We start from the raw sequence: 14,830 nt of genomic DNA on the forward strand, positions 1-14,830 counted from the left end.
TCGGAAGATGGGCGGGGCCGGGGAAACCTGCGTCGGATTTGGTGACTACGAAATCCGGCGTGGGTGGGGTGTGAAAGGGGTGGGGCAGGTCCCCCAGCGTGTCCCCACCCCAGTCCACCTACCCCCCGTACTCCGCGGCAGTAACCTCGCAGGTGGGCTCTCTTCCCGGCCTTTGATCTCCTTACTCCAAACCGTCCACTCCCAGAATCATTTTCATAAAGCCCAAGTCCGAGCCCGTCACTCTGGAGATGAAGACTGTCCTGGCCTGTCCATCGTCCCCGGGATCCAATGCAGACTCCTCACCTGGGTTCGCCAGGTGGCCCTCTATCTGGGCTCACTTCCTCTCACGCTGCACTGTGAGTTACAGCTAGGATCACGTCCTCCGTTCTGGAAGAGGACCATGAGGTCCATCAGGGAGGTGATGCGGGGACGTGCAAGTGACTTGGATTTAAGTGAGGCAGGCCGTGCAAAGTCACCAGCCTCAGCTCTCCTCTGGGGCCATCTGGGTCTGGTGGCCAGATGGGAATCAGGGCAACTGGATACGGCTCAGGATGCGGAGTGGGAGACCTTGGCTTTTTCAAGCTAAGGGCTTTAACAGGTCTCAGTTTGATTGAGGCAGCACCCACTCAGTGGTTAAGGCTTACTAAGAAATGAGACAAAGAACAGCCTCTTTAAAAAAAATAGATCTGGGAGGGGAAGACCCTCAGGGTTTCTGGACCAAACAGAAACAGTTGTTCATTCTGAGCCAATCAGGGCCCAAATAGTGACCAAGTAGGGCTAGGGACCGGGACCAATCAATGGCCAATCAATGAGAGTCAGAGTGATTTGGGGTTAAGGAGGTCTTTAAGAGAAAAAAAGTTTCAGAGATTGAAATTCCCTTTGGGCAGAACACCTACAGTTAAGGGAGTGATTCCGTATGTGGAGGGAAAAGAAAGGAGAAAAAAAAGAAAAGGAAGAGAAATAAAGAGAAAAAGAAAGTCCAACTAATTATTTTCTGAACTCCTGCATCTATGGTTTTTTTGCACAGGATGTGTTAGGCTCTATGCGTGAAACACATTCCCTTTTCATGTCTTTTATAGGAAGCTCTTTTTAAAATTTATTTTTAGTTTTCAACATTCCCTTTTATGATTATGAGTTCTAAATTTTTCCTCTTCTCCCCCTCCCTAATACAGCATGCAATCTAATATAGGCTATACGTGTACAATCATATTAAAATCAATCATATTTCCACATTTTTATAGCTGTTTGGGCATAGTTCCAAATTGCTCTCCAGAATGGCTGAATCAGTTGACAACTCTACCAACCCATACATTAGTGTTCCAATTTTCCCACATCTCCAATGTTTATCTTTTCCTGTTTTGTTATGTTAGTCAACCTCATAGGTATTATGGGAAGCCCTTTCTAATCCTTCTATTTATTAATGCTCTCTCTCTCCTCAAATTACCTTGCATACTCTCCCACTCCCACTCCCACTTCCAATGGAGGGTAGGTAAGGATGGGCAAGGGCTATTTGTCTTTATAGCTCCAGAGTGTATTTCAGTGCTTGTTTGGCACATAGCTGTATAAAGACAGGGACAAGGGCTAGGGCTTCTGATTTCATTGGTATAGGGAACTCTCAAGTGAGCAAACTCAACTCCCTTGACCAGTTTCAATCGACACCTTTCCTAAAATTTATAATTTTAGAACATTGTTCTCTAAAAACCAACAAAACTTGGTTAGATCAGTTAGTCAACAAACATTTAATAAGAACCTACTATGTGCCAGGCACTGTCCTAAGTGCTCGTGATACAAAAAGAGGCATGAGTCCCTGCTCTCAAGGAGCTCCCATTCTAATAGGAGAGACAGCATACATACACACATACATACATATACATTGCATATGTATATACACACACACATAGAGCAAGCTGTCTATAAAATAAGTAGGAAATAATTAACAAAGGGAAGGCACTAGAATTAAGAGGGGCTGGAGAACGCTTTTTGTAAGATAGGATTTTAGCTGGGACTAGAAGGAAGCTAGGAGGCAAAGATAAGGACAGAAAGTATCCAGGCATGGGAGATAGTGGAAAAGCTGGAGCCCAAAAATGGAGTGTCTTGTTCATAGGACAGCAAGGTGACCAAGGTCACTGGATGGAAAGGTACAGATACATGTTGAAGAGTAAAGTATAAGAAGAATGGAAAGGTGGAAGGAGCTAGGTTATAAAGGACTTTGAATGTCAAACAGAGCATTTGATATTTGCTCCTGGAGGCAAGAGGAAACCACTGGAACTCACTGAGTAGGATTAGACCTATGCTTTAGGAAAATCACTTTAAAGGCTGACTGGAGAATGGATTGGAGTGGGGAGAGACCTGAGGCAGGCAGACCTACCAGCAGGCTATGGAAATAATCCAGGCTTGAGGTGATGAGGGTCTGAACTAGAGTGGAGGAGAGAAGGTGGTATATTTGAGAGGTGTTACAAAGGTGAAATTGACAGGCATTGGCAATATTGGATTGGATATGGGGAGATGAGAGAGTGAAGAATCCAGGATGACTCCTGGGTTTTGAGATTGAGGGACTTGGGAGGATGGTATTGCTCTTCACCATAAACGGGGAAATTAAGAATGAAAGAGGGTTTAGGGGGAAAGACAATGAGATCTGTTTTGGTATGTATTGAGTTTAAGATATCTACTGGACATCCAGTTTGAGATACCTGAAAGGCAGTTGAAGATGCAAGATTAGAGGTCAGCTGGGTGGTTAGAGCAGGATATATACATTTGCGAACCATCAGCAGAGATGGAAAAAAAAAAATACCTTGGAGTCAATGAGATTACCAAGTGAAGTAGCAGAGAGGGAGGAGAGGGACCTGGGGAAGCCTGAGGGATGTTTAGAGGGCATGATCTGGAAGAGGATCCAGCAAAGGAGACAGAGGAGAGGTCAGACAGGTAAGAGGAGAACCAGGAGAGAGAGTGGTGCCTAGGAAACCTAAAGAAATAAGGGAGTATCCAGGAGAGATAAATCAAGTGTCAAAGGTCCAGTAGAATCAGGATAGAAAAAAGACCATTGGATTTCACAACTAAGAGATCATTGGTAATAGTTTTTGTGCAGTGATGAGAGCAGAAGAGGGGTTTTAAGGAGTTAGAAAGTGAGAGGAGAGAAAAGGTTCCAGCCAAATGGAAATTAGCAGTGAGAATTAGTATAATTCAACCACTCCACAGGATTCACAGTAATTGGATGTGTGTACAGGATAAATAGGAAGTAATTGAGGGCAGGAGCTGCAGTTAAGAAGAGTGGAAGAAAGCTTCTAGCATCCAGTAGAAGACGGAGATGAGGATTTAGCTGGGATCTGAAAGAAGCCGGTAGGCAGACATGAGAAGGGACGGCATTCCAGGCATAGGGGGGTAGTCAAGGTAAATGCTTGGAGGAGAGAGGAGTTTTATCCCAGCAGCAGCAAAGACGAAAGTCACTGGAGCAAGGCGGGTGGGAGGGAAACTGGAGGGGGTTAAGGTGGGAGGGGGCTATGTCATCGTTTGACTAGAGTTCCGTGAGGATGCGTTACACTGGAACTCAGATCTCCCCACTTAGCTTGGCGATGACTAGCTCCTAAGACATTCCTTCGTCGCCCTCAAACACGATTAATCGGACTGAATTGGCTTTCCCTATAGCATGCTGGGGTGGGGGCGGGGGCGGGCGGAATGAAAGATCGCGAGAGTTCGCAGAGTCGCTCAGGCAAGCCGGCGGGCAGCCCTTCCCGGCTTGGAAGGGTCCTGGAGCCGGCCAAGATGGCGGCCCCCGTGGTGGGTTCGGCGCGCTGCCTCTGCCTCCTGGGTCCCGGCGTGCGGAGAACTCTCCGGGCTCTGCCGGGGTGAGAGGGCCTGCGTCGGGAGGGGGGGCGGAGGGTGAGCGGACCGTTAGCCTGTGCTCGTCGGCGGCGCTGGGCAGCGGGCCCCCGGGCTGGGGGGCGGGGGGCGAAGATCTCCCTGCACGTCGCCATCCTAGCCCCGCTTGGTGCCGCCCGGCCCGGGAGCAGGTAGAGCAGACTGGGACCTAGGGCACCACACAGGCCACCTCCCCCTTACAGGTTGGGGGGGAGGAGGTGACTGGTCCAAGGTCACCCAGCTGCCTCGGAGCCGCAGCTCCCGGCGGGGGCCGCGTCCGCTTGTGCGGGAGCTCGGAGCCGGGGAGGGGGTTCAGCGAGGCGAGTTTTGTAAAGCGTGCGCAGCGCCCCCCACAGCGTGGGCACCTCCCTGTACGTAGTAGGCATTATATCCGTGCTGTCTGTTATTATCGTTACAAAAGCGGAAGCTCTCCTGTTTATCGCTGGAACCCGGGCCTGGCCTGGTGCCTGGCACAGAGCGGGCATTTAGCAGTGCCCGGTGCGCAGTAGGCGCCGTCTAAACGCCTGTTTCCTTCCTGGCAGCAGCAGCAGCAGCAGCTAGCGTTGGTATCCCATCCCAGCGTTTGCCAAGAGCTTTACACGCATTTGTTGTCTCTCCCTCCTCACGTCCTGGGATGGAGGTGCTTTGTTATTCTCATTTTACGGCTGAGAAAACCTAGGCAAACAAGTGGAGTCACAGTCAGTAAGTTAGTGACTGAGACTGGAGTTGAATTTCAGTCTCCCTCGGTCCAGGGCCAGAGCTTTCTTCTGTGCACACTACCTGGAAGCCTCAGCTTCCTGTCACGGATCACCCCTCACCCCTCGGCTTTCTTAGCTGCGAAACAGTGAGGTTGACACTGTGACCTCAACTGCAGGGAACCCCGGCTTCATTAAAGGCTGTACTACTACAAGCCCTTGGTGGAGCTGAGCGAACAGAGGCTTGAATGGGATCTCAGGACCACACGGATCCAAGGCACCTGGCCCTGGGGGGTGGGGTGTCACAATCATAAATTGAGAAGTTAAGGGATCTTGGAGGCCATCTCAATGCTTGGTACTTAAAAAGCTTTTAACTGCTTATTTACTGGTTAACCAATGTGGTCCACCCTCTTCACTTTACAGATGAGGAAACTGAGGCCCTGGGAGGTTAAATGACCTGCTCAAGGCTACACAGAGAGGCAGAAGATGCAGGATTTGAACCCATATTTGGTTACTGATCTTGCTTGTGCTCTGGGGGTGAGGGAAGTAGCCTGTGCTCCTAGAAGGGATTGATGGTTCTCCGAGGTGGTCTTACCCTGAGGCTAAAAAGCCAGAATTCCTTTTGCTTAAATTCAGGTGAGCAACTTGGCCTCACATCTGGTCTCCTGACCCTCAGGAAGGCGAGTTGAATCAAAAAGCCAAGCTAAATTGGAGTCAGGGAACCTGGGTTTACAGCCCAATCTGCCACACCCTACCATGTGTCTGATCTTGGACAAGTTATTCCCCTTCTTTGGTCCTTACTCTCCTCACCTGTGAAATGAGAGATTTAGACTCAGTGAAATTTAGTTATTTTCAGTTCTAAGTCCTTTGATCTTATGACTTCTTATCCAACCTTCTCCCTCCAGATTGACACAAGTGAGATGGAGCCGCTATGATGCTAATTACAAAGAACCCCAGCTTGATAAAGACTACTATCTTAAGCCCTTGGAGGAGCTGACTGAAGAGGAGAAGTTTGAGCGGGATCTCAGAACCACACAGATTTTCAAAGCTCCCCCAGCATCGAAGACAAGCTCTTTGTTTGAGGACCCGGTGATCAGGTTAGACCACATGGTGCTTTCTTCTGTCCGTGGGCAATGACCATCTTTAGGGAAGAATCTGAATTTAAGGAACCCCCTGTGTAATCATCAGAGGTCTGAACATTTTGCTTTTTTTCTTGAAGTAAATTCACCAACATGATGATGAAAGGAGGAAACAAAATACTGGCCAGGTCCCTGATGATTGAGGTAAGGGTGACGTTCCCTGTCCCTCTTCTCCTCTGCCCCTTTTTACCCCTAACTACATTAGCTCAGACCCAGAGGAGACCAGTTAGTGCACTTTGCACTGGGATGGGGGAAAGGGAGAGGAGGAGTCAGGGGTCAGGTCAACAGCAACCAGGGCTTTTACCAGAATAGAATGAACTTAGTGTTCAAGCTAGAGGATCTTTAGAAAAGGACTTCAAGTTGGCACTCCTCCAAGAGGGAAGAGGAAGGGGAGGCCCAATAAAATGACAGGAAGTTTTCAGCTAAAGCTAGGCTAATTAATCCTTCAGGGAATTTTTCTGAAGGTTTCTCTCATTGTATTTCTATTGCAGACTCTGGAAACCCTCAAGAGAAAGCAATTTAAAAAATACCATGAAGCCAAAGCTGAGGAGCGGGAGACCATTGAATGTAACCCTTACACCATCTTCCACCAGGCCCTCCAGAACTGTCAGCCTATCTTGGGCCTGGTCAGCATCCTTAAAGGTGGCCGCTTCTATCAGGTGAGCAGGACTGAGCCAACATCAATCCTTTGTGCCATTTTGTATGTCCACACACTGAGTACTAGAGGGAGGGAGGTATCCAGTGTAGGTCTAGTTCTTATTTTCAAAAAACTTGTAGTCTAAAACAAGCCTGTTTACATCACTCCTGTGGTTGGGAGGGGGTGGCTTTGAGGCTGGTGTTGTTCTTCTCCATATTTCATTGTAGGGTTTGTTCAGACTTTATGGGGGTGCCTTGTACACAGCACTCTGTCTTTCCTCTCTGTGCTTTTGCACAGGTGGTCCCACGCCTGGATGCTCTTCCCCTTCATCTCTGCTCTTTAGGATCTGTAGCTCCCTCCAAGCTCAGCTCAAGAGCCATCTCCCAGGGAGCCCCTCTTCTAACTTACTTTGTATGTGGTTGGCATTTCCTTCTATGACAGGTGCATAGATTGTTGCCCCCCAATAGCATGCTAGCCCCTGTAGGGTAGGGACTTTTTTTTTTTGTATCCCCAAGACCTAGCACTGTACTTGACATATAAAAGGCACTTAATGCTTATTGAGTGAATAATAGACATTACATTTTTGTTGCTTTGGTTTCTCTTGGATCAGGAGTTCCTCAGGGGCTTCGCCTGTGGCAGACCCAGCTCCTGCTGCAGCATCTTACTTAGCTTCTCTTACCTCACCGCTCCCACTTCCTCAAAATAGGTCCCAGCCCCTCTGACAGACAGACGCCGGCAATTCTTGGCCATGAAATGGATGATTCAAGAATGCCGGGAGAAGAAGCCCCGTCGAATGCTGATGCCAGAAAAGCTGTCCCATGAGTTACTGGAGGCCTTTCACAACCAAGGCCCTGTGGTCAAGAGGAAACATGACTTGCACAAGATGGCGGAGGCTAACCGAGCCTTTGCCCACTACAGATGGTGGTAGAGGGTGGGAGGGCTTGAGCCATGAGGTGAGAATCTGGTACCACTGCTCAGCTTCCTGCCCTTCTGCTGCAGGGAAAGTCAGCCTGAACAGAGGAAGGTCATTGAGTGAGGCAGCAGGTCTCAAATTGAGCGGTTTTATAGCTTAGAAGACAGCATCTTCAAACTTCCTCTCTTGTAGCCTAGCCACCTCAGCTGTTCTTAATCAGAATTATAGTAAAGCATCCATTTAGTACCATTTGGTAAAAGGCAGGTAAAAATGTGTGGGGGAAGCATGTGAGTAGCGAATTACCAAGCTGTGCCATTCTCTTGGGCTCCCCTTCCCCAATCTGTCACATTTGTGTAGAGCAAAGAACATGGGCTTGGGCTCCACAGATGAGCAAAGCTTTTTCTTTTGCCTCAATCCCAGCTGAACCTTTGGCTTTCGGAAAAAAAGAAGCAACATTCACTTTAGAAAATGTTTACTAAAAAAGTCCTACACTGGTTCATAATAAATTACTTATATATGTGTATATATATTTTTAAATCCCACACTGAACCAGTGTTTTGGTCAGCAGCTCATTAAAACTTGTCTGGATAAAATACCCTTGTTTCCCAAGTTATTTTTGTACAAAAGTTATAAAAAAAAAAAACCAAAATAAACCCAGTTTCTAGCACTACTTGTGCTGTGGTGCCTTGGCCTCTTTACCTGGCACAGCCTGTTGGCATGTGAAGCCTCCCTTTCGTTCAGGTAGTTCAAAGACCTAGCCCCAGTTCTGTCATCTGACTCTTAAATTCTCCCTTCCATGCTTTGCCCTCTAAAGAGGTCAAAGCATGCTCTTAACCACTGATTCCTCATGTCATAAATCAGGAAACTGAGGCATCAAGGGAAAAGATGCACTTATGGTTGCACAGTGGGAGAATGGTAGTTGTCCTTCACTACCCAGTTCCACAATGGGGGTGGGAAAATGGGTTGAGAGTCAGTTGGGGAGGAATGTCCTATCATTTAATTGAGGCAGTAGATTGTTAGTGCATCAGACATGGAATCAGGAAGACTTGGGTTTGAATGCTGTTTCAGACACCTAAATTATCTGTCATTTAACTTCTCTGGGCCTCAGTTTTCTTATCCGTGAAATGGGGGAGAGTGAGCTCATTGTTTTCTGAGGTTCCTTCTAGCTCTTCCATTTGTGTTTCTCTGAAATTGAAGTACATTAGAGTAGGCGGTGTGCTGCCTTGCCCCTCACCTCTCTGAATAAGTTAAAAGATCAGAAGTGCTTGACAGGAAGAAAGTTGCTGAGGGCAGGACTACTCTAAGCCCAAAGCTTGGAGTTGGGGAGAACTCCTAGTAGTAGACAAGTCAGAAGAGAGAAAACCCTGGGGATATGAGTTTAGATGTGTGAGCCTGAGCCTGGGGCACCATCTTGGTGAGAGTGATGTGTGTAGATACAAGCCCTCTGGAAGGTGCTGGTGAGTGGGCCCTGAGGTTGGGCCAGCCTAGTCTGAAACCTCACTGTAATAATATTTCTGGGCCGCAGGTGTAGTCTTCCAGCCAGCAGCCCGGAACTCAATAAGCTCTAGCAGCAAGAGCTGGGACAGGGAGCTGAGCCCATCCTGGAGCAGGAAGCCATCACGAAGAAGACCAAACAGCTCATCCATCCTCTGCCCATTCATTTTCTCCAGCTGCTCTCCAATTCGATGCAGTTGTAACACCAGGCAGTCCACCTGAAGGGGTTGGGGAGGGATTCCCCATTCTTTCATGTCCCCATTCCTTTTCTCCCTCCCTTTCCCCCAGCACTAATTTTATTTCTAGGATCCCTCAACTCATCCGTGCTCCCTGGCCATGGCTCTTCCCCCTTCTTGTAAGACTCTCAGTTGGGTTGTCCCTGCTTTTCTTTCTAGGTATCCAGCCTTCCTCCCCCGATTCTATTTGGTGGCTTTCTGCCCTTCATGGGTTGTGACCCTGGTAATACCCTTTTAGCAGAGCTTTTAGACTCCTGCCCCAGGGAGCAGACTGCAAAGCCTCTGGCAGCAAAGCCTCAGCTTCCTGAAAGGAGCTAAATGTTCTCCCTGCTCCCTTAGCAGCTCTGGCACTGACTGCTTCCTTTCCTCCTCACCTAGTCTGGGGGGGAGGTACCCACCTCCTCCTCCTTGTGCAGGCTGTCAGGCTGTGCCATTCGAAAAAGGCAGTCATAGACAGGATTGACCAATGCCATCATAGGCATGTTGTTCACCTGATGGAGGAGGGACCCAAAGCACTGGAGTTAGTAGGGAGGAGAAAAGGTTCTGTTCCCCACGTCCACTAGGAACAGTCCTAAGCCAGAGGACAGGCAGAGGCTCATGAGACCACTGGGATATCAAGTTTTAGGAAAAGAACCCTTAGTGCCTCAAACACAGGGCTGCATAACCTCAGTAAGTAATGAGGCCTCTGCACGTAATCAACCATTTACTGGGGTGAGTAGCAGTGTTCCCCTGAAAACTGAGCTTAGTGCTTGGCTTAGTTTGGGGTGGGGTTGGGAGACACAGGAAGTGGGTGGTTCTCACTGGCCTCACCCTCAAGTAGTCAAAGATGTTGCAGATGAAGGTAACATAGCAGACCCAGCCCTGCAGGGATCGGGCTCGGAGCTGCTCCCGGGCCTGGTACTCCTGCTGCAGCCGATTGAGGAGGCCCCGACGGAAGACACTCTGGCTGGCTTGCTTGCTCTCTGCCTGTGGCCCAGGGAAGGTGGGGTAAGCCCAGATGTAAACAGGGGCTTCTTCCAGGATGTCTGCAGCTGAAAGCCTCCCTTCCCTGGTTTTCCCTCTGCTCCTAGAAGAATCCATCTGCCCCTACCCTGACACTTAGGCTGAAAGCTATGTGGTTTCAGGATAGAAAAGTTTCCCCAGTGGGCCTTTGGTAGCTTCTTTCCTGTCTTCCCTCAGCTAGCCTGGAGGCAGTTGCCTGTTCCCTTGCACCTCCTGGGGCAAGGGGGGGGGGGGGGCACTCCCCCAGCCACCAACTGTCCCCAGTCCCCTCCCCCACCCCAAGACCTGAATGATGGTGTAGCAAATGCGTCCGGCTTCCTTGCTGAACATACAGTCTTTCAGGGATTGGTCCACAATCACATTGGCCACTTTCTCCAAATCCACAGCACCAGGTTCTAGGGATGAGGGTAAGAGAGGTAGTCCACAGATTGAGGTGCTCTTCCTATCTCTATTATGTTACCCTCCTTTAGTACCTCTGCCCAAGAGTTCTGGCACAGGACAGCTGCTAAGGGCTTCCCAGGCATAGAGTGCTGGATTTGGAGTTTGAATCCTGCCTCAGAAACTAGCTGAGTGACCTCTCTATGCCTCAGTTTCCTCATCCATACAGTGGGGATTGTAATAACACCTACCTCACAGAGTTGTGAGAATCAAATGAGATAACCTGTTAAGCATTTATCGAACTTTAAAGTGCTATAAATGCTGGTTCTTGTAGACATGTTAGCTATACACTGCCTCTTCAGTATATGAAATATTCTTCATTGAAGGTCTGTTTTAGGAAACAGGTATGAACAGGGGACCTGAGGAGAGCTGGTGACATTATAACAAAAGCCAAGAGTAAGACTGTAAGTGCTTCAAGAGCAAAGACTTCCCTCTTTTATCTACCAGGGTTCTGGGTCACTTAATGAGCCAATAAAAAACTCAGTTTTCTTTGGCATGAGTACTACTTCCATTGGTGAAAAACACCACTTTTCTTTGACTTGGGTGGCAGTTTTCAAGGTAGTGTTGTTGAAAACTATTAGTCCATGTAACAAGCTCATACAGATCTACTTCTTGACTGGCCCTTGGACAGACATATGGCCCATCTCCAACTCCATTCATAGTCAAGGCCTTCTTAGGAGAGCACATGCTCTGTTGGTATAATTTGAGATTAGAGTTCTCTTCACAACAAGCAATTAGAATGGGGTTTACTGGATTATAAAGCATATTTCCCAACCCCCTTCTAAAATACTGGCCTAAATTTCTCTAGTACCTTATTTGATTAATCCCTTACCTTTGAAAAACTGAGTGCTTTGAAATGCATGCCTCAATTTTGGAGGTCATGCCTGAGAAACTGAGGCAGGAAATACTCAGCACAAGACCTGCTCACTTCAAGATTACATGATTTGGGGGCAGCCAGGGAGTGGATAGAGCATCGGCTCTGAAATCAGGAGGACCTGAGTTAAAACTGGCCTCAGGTGATAGCTGTGTGACCCTGGGCAAGTCACTTAACCCTGATTGCCTCAAAAAAGATTGTGTGATTTCATCCAAATAGGTACTTCCTCTCTCTAAAGCAGATAATGATGCCTCCAGCTTTACTTTTATCTAGTGCCTAGTATGCAGCAGACATTTATTAGCTGTTGAATTTTGTAAGGTTTTATGAGTTGCTATGGTCAAAAAAGTTAAGGCCTTGGTGGCTAACCCTCTCCAAGTCCAACAGCCCACAAGTGCCTGTGAGGTGCCAGGCATTGGGGTTAGAAAGACACAAAACAGCCCCTGCCTGAATGAAGTTTCTGTTCTGTCAGACTTAGTTGGTGGTCTGGGCTCTGCTGGGATGGCCTGTAAGGAAACTATGCTTACCTCCATGTCTCACAAGGAAGGACTGGAGGGAACCTTTTAGTGGAAGCTCAAGATGTACCCATTTTAAATTATCATTCCCTGCTTTCCAATTCAAGATCTTGAATCTTTTTATTCACTAATAAGTAGAGGATTAATTAAACTGATGAAACCACTTGCTCAGGTTCCACTTCTTTGCAAATGTGATTAATACAGATGATAGGTATGCTGTGGCACCAACTGCCCAACCCCTGCTCCTGCTCAGCAGTTCCCCCCTACTTATTCCTTCTCACCTTTGAGGGCAGTCTTCAGTAACCTCTGGGTCTCTGCATCAAAGGACTGGATTTCATACTCTTCACGGCCGGGCTCACCCATGACTGCCCAGCCCACCCCCAGCAACAGCTAGGGGGCAGGGCTAGTTGGCAACACCTGGAGGGGTGGTAAGGAAAGAGGGAGGTCACCAAGCATCCATTAAATGCCTGTTGCATGTTAGGCGCTGTGCTTGGTATAGGGGACGCAGGTACAAAGAATGAAATACCTTTGATCACTGTGAGCTTACACTGTAAAGGAGGAGGGGACACAAGAAATACATATAAAGATATATACCGCATAAATGTAAAATTAACACACGTAAACACAAGGTAGTCTGGAAAGGAAGGCACTAACATTTGGGGGGCATCATTAAGTTAGAGGGGACCTTGATGCTTTCATCCAGACCAGCCTCACGTTACAGATGTGGAAAGTGAGGCATTGGTTACAAGGAGTTAAAAGATTTGCCCAGGGTCTCATAGTAGTAAGTGGCAGCGACAGAATTGAAACCCGGGTCTTCCCGGCTGTAAGTCCAGTGCCACACACGGTACACTGCGCTTCTGCTGCAGACCGCCCCTCGTGTCCCCCACCGGGAGTGAGTAGAAACAAAGTTGCCCGACCCTCCAGCCGAGGCGTGGCAAAAACAAAAACCCCTAGCCTGGCTCCTGTGCTGTGGTGGAACACAGGAGAGGGAAAGCCTCCACCGTGTCTGCTTATCTAGCAGAGCCTGGGCAAGGCTCATCATTTTTGGAAGCTCCAATCTCAGTTCTTAAAAGAGTCAAAACATCGAGGACGACTTAAGAGAATCCTCCAGTTCCGGTCAGTGCCAGGCTGGTTTTGGTGGGCTCGCACCCCTGCTGAACTGGGCAGGTGGTGCTCTAGGCGGACGCCAGAAACTCCGCCCAAGCCCGAGTCCCATTCCGCGCGCCCCAAACCACAGAGCTCAGCACAATTCCAGGCTTGTGATTCACCCGTATTCCTGGGGTAACCTGGCAGGGGAAAGGGGCCTCCGCCTGGAACCAGCAGCTCCTCAGGCTTCCAGGGCCTGGACCCCGCCGGCTCTGCCGCACCTGGGACCCGAGAGGCCTCCCGCAAATGCCCCACCTGCCCTCCATCAGGACTCCCACATTCCCTTGCCGGAGGGCCTCGCAGCGCGTCCCCTAAGGACCCGCCTAAGGGCAGGAGACGCGCCCCAAATGCTGGCCTCAGCTCGCTAGGGTCCACACCAGGCTCTGCCTCCAAACAGGTCTGGCTCCCGGGCTGCCGTCCTGGGCACCACCCCTGGGGAGGGCGGGGGCGGGGCGGAGGCTAGGCTGCTCCTGGTAGCTCCCCCAATCTCCAGCCCTCAGGGTTTCCGTTCCCCAAGCCCCTCCAGGACGGGCTTGCCGCGCCCCGCCACTTCCCATCCCCCAGCACCCCTGGGCCGGTGGCACATCTGGAAGCGGCCGGACGCGCTGCCCGGCGCGCCGCAGGGGCCCCCACCCACCTGCCGGGGCCAAGCCGGCCCTAGGTTCCCGCCGCCCTCGGACGCGGGATCCGCAAGGGCATGGTACGCTCCCTCGGCGGCCCGGGCTGCTGCCCGCAACCAGCTTGAGCCAGCCTCCCGGTTAGGTCATTTCCGAACGCGCCCGGAGAGCTCGGCGGACCCGGCGCAGGCCGAGCGGGGCGGAGCCAGGGCCCCGAAGGCGCCTCGCCAGCGCCGTCTGCCGGCCCCGGGGTCGGTGCGGCCGGGCTCGGGGACGCTGCCTGGGCAGGTGGGGCGCGGGACGGCCGGCTCCGGGACGGCCTCACACGAGCACCTCCCCTGCGCTGCCCGCCTCGCCCGAAGCACAGGCAACCTGAGCCCCAGGAGGGGGGAAACGGAGATACATCCGACCTGGGGGAGAGCTGTGCCAAGGGAGTGCCCGGCAGAGCCCCGGGACGCTTCTCGAAGCACCTGGAGCCGGTAGGAAGGAGGAGGGAACGGGGATCATCGAGAGCCTGGCCCAGAGCCCGTTCGCTGGTAGTAGCCCAGGAGGGGGCAGCCCGGAGAGGTCTCAGGAGGGCGGGTTGGACGTGGAAGGGGCAAATGTCCGGCATCCCTGCCCCCAACCCCCATCACGGCACGGGACACCCTCGGCCACGGGGTTCTTAACCTTGTGTCCTGGACCGCTCGGGAGACTTTCAAAACCACTGAAGGAAATGCTATATTGAAGGTTGGTGAAAAACAGATTTCCTCCCCAGCCCAGTTCATGAACCCCCACCCCCTAAGTCTACCCAAAGATCCACGCCGACCTCGGCCAGATCTGGGCCGAACCCCACAGGATAATGGACTGAGTGGATTCCTCAGGCTAAATCCTTACCCGGTGGCCCCAGCATCTTGATTGATATACAAGCAGTCTCAAAAGTCATCAAAAACGGCACTAAGACTTTTGGGATACCCCATGTGGTGCACAGGGAACTTCAGGATCCCCTAAAGCTGGATCTTAAAGCTTCCTCTCCTTCCAGAACCACTGGGTTCCGACTCCCGACAAGGCACAACCTCTACGAACGTTTTGTCCCCCGTAAAATGGTTTCACAGAAACACAGACTGAGAGGTGAAAGAGACTTTTGAGACCTTCACACCCAAACTACATACATACAGAGAGATATACACATCCACACACATCTGTGTATATATCCAAACCTCATGCATATGTAGTCTCACTACCTATCTCACAGGTCTGTTGGAAAGGAAAGAGCCCACGGTCTATGAAGTA

The 14,830-nt window shown here is 50.3% G+C and overlaps 2 protein-coding genes across 5 annotated transcripts; one reads left to right on the forward strand and one right to left on the reverse strand.

Moving 5' to 3' along the window:
* Nucleotides 1–61: 61 nt before the first annotated feature.
* Nucleotides 62–7,832, forward strand: MRPS7 (mitochondrial ribosomal protein S7). 2 transcript variants are annotated; one of them, XM_072645671.1, is made up of 5 exons: nucleotides 62–356; nucleotides 5,456–5,647; nucleotides 5,770–5,833; nucleotides 6,181–6,348; nucleotides 7,033–7,832. In XM_072645671.1, exons 1-5 carry the CDS (start codon nucleotides 289–291, stop codon nucleotides 7,252–7,254), a joined length of 714 nt encoding a protein of 237 aa, XP_072501772.1. In that variant the 5' UTR covers nucleotides 62–288; the 3' UTR covers nucleotides 7,255–7,832. The 2 variants fall into 2 exon arrangements, with proteins under 2 accessions (XP_072501772.1, XP_072501771.1); XM_072645670.1 differs by lacking the exon at nucleotides 62–356 and adding an exon at nucleotides 3,655–3,842.
* MIF4GD (MIF4G domain containing) lies at nucleotides 7,695–13,705 on the reverse strand. 3 transcript variants are annotated; one of them, XM_072645672.1, is made up of 6 exons: nucleotides 13,579–13,705; nucleotides 12,077–12,212; nucleotides 10,257–10,366; nucleotides 9,780–9,935; nucleotides 9,368–9,460; nucleotides 7,695–8,951 (listed from the first exon to the last, which is right to left on the reverse strand). In XM_072645672.1, the coding sequence occupies exons 2-6, from the start codon at nucleotides 12,156–12,158 to the stop codon at nucleotides 8,724–8,726; spliced, it is 669 nt and encodes a 222-aa protein (XP_072501773.1). In that variant the 5' UTR covers nucleotides 12,159–12,212; nucleotides 13,579–13,705; the 3' UTR covers nucleotides 7,695–8,723. The 3 variants fall into 3 exon arrangements, with proteins under 3 accessions (XP_072501773.1, XP_072501774.1, XP_072501775.1); XM_072645673.1 differs by lacking the exon at nucleotides 13,579–13,705 and adding an exon at nucleotides 13,197–13,282; XM_072645674.1 differs by lacking the exon at nucleotides 13,579–13,705 and adding an exon at nucleotides 13,064–13,194.
* Nucleotides 13,706–14,830: the final 1,125 nt, after the last annotated feature.

This window comes from Notamacropus eugenii, chromosome 2 (assembly GCF_028372415.1).
Source record: "Notamacropus eugenii isolate mMacEug1 chromosome 2, mMacEug1.pri_v2, whole genome shotgun sequence".
NCBI classification, from domain to species: domain Eukaryota; kingdom Metazoa; phylum Chordata; class Mammalia; order Diprotodontia; family Macropodidae; genus Notamacropus; species Notamacropus eugenii.

Coding starts and splice junctions, on each gene's coding strand:
- MRPS7 (XM_072645670.1), top strand. CDS start 3,673: ATGAAAGATCGCGAGAGTTCGCAGAGTCGCTCAGGCAAGCCGGCGGGC. Junction 5,834..6,180: donor CCAGGTCCCTGATGATTGAG/GTAAGGGTGACG, acceptor TTTCTATTGCAG/ACTCTGGAAACCCTCAAGAG. Junction 6,349..7,032: donor AAGGTGGCCGCTTCTATCAG/GTGAGCAGGACT, acceptor TCCTCAAAATAG/GTCCCAGCCCCTCTGACAGA.
- MIF4GD (XM_072645672.1), bottom strand. CDS start 12,158: ATGGGTGAGCCCGGCCGTGAAGAGTATGAAATCCAGTCCTTTGATGCA. Junction 9,936..10,256: donor TTTGCTACACCATCATTCAG/GTCTTGGGGTGG, acceptor CCTGGGCCACAG/GCAGAGAGCAAGCAAGCCAG. Junction 9,461..9,779: donor ACATCTTTGACTACTTGAGG/GTGAGGCCAGTG, acceptor CTCCTCCATCAG/GTGAACAACATGCCTATGAT.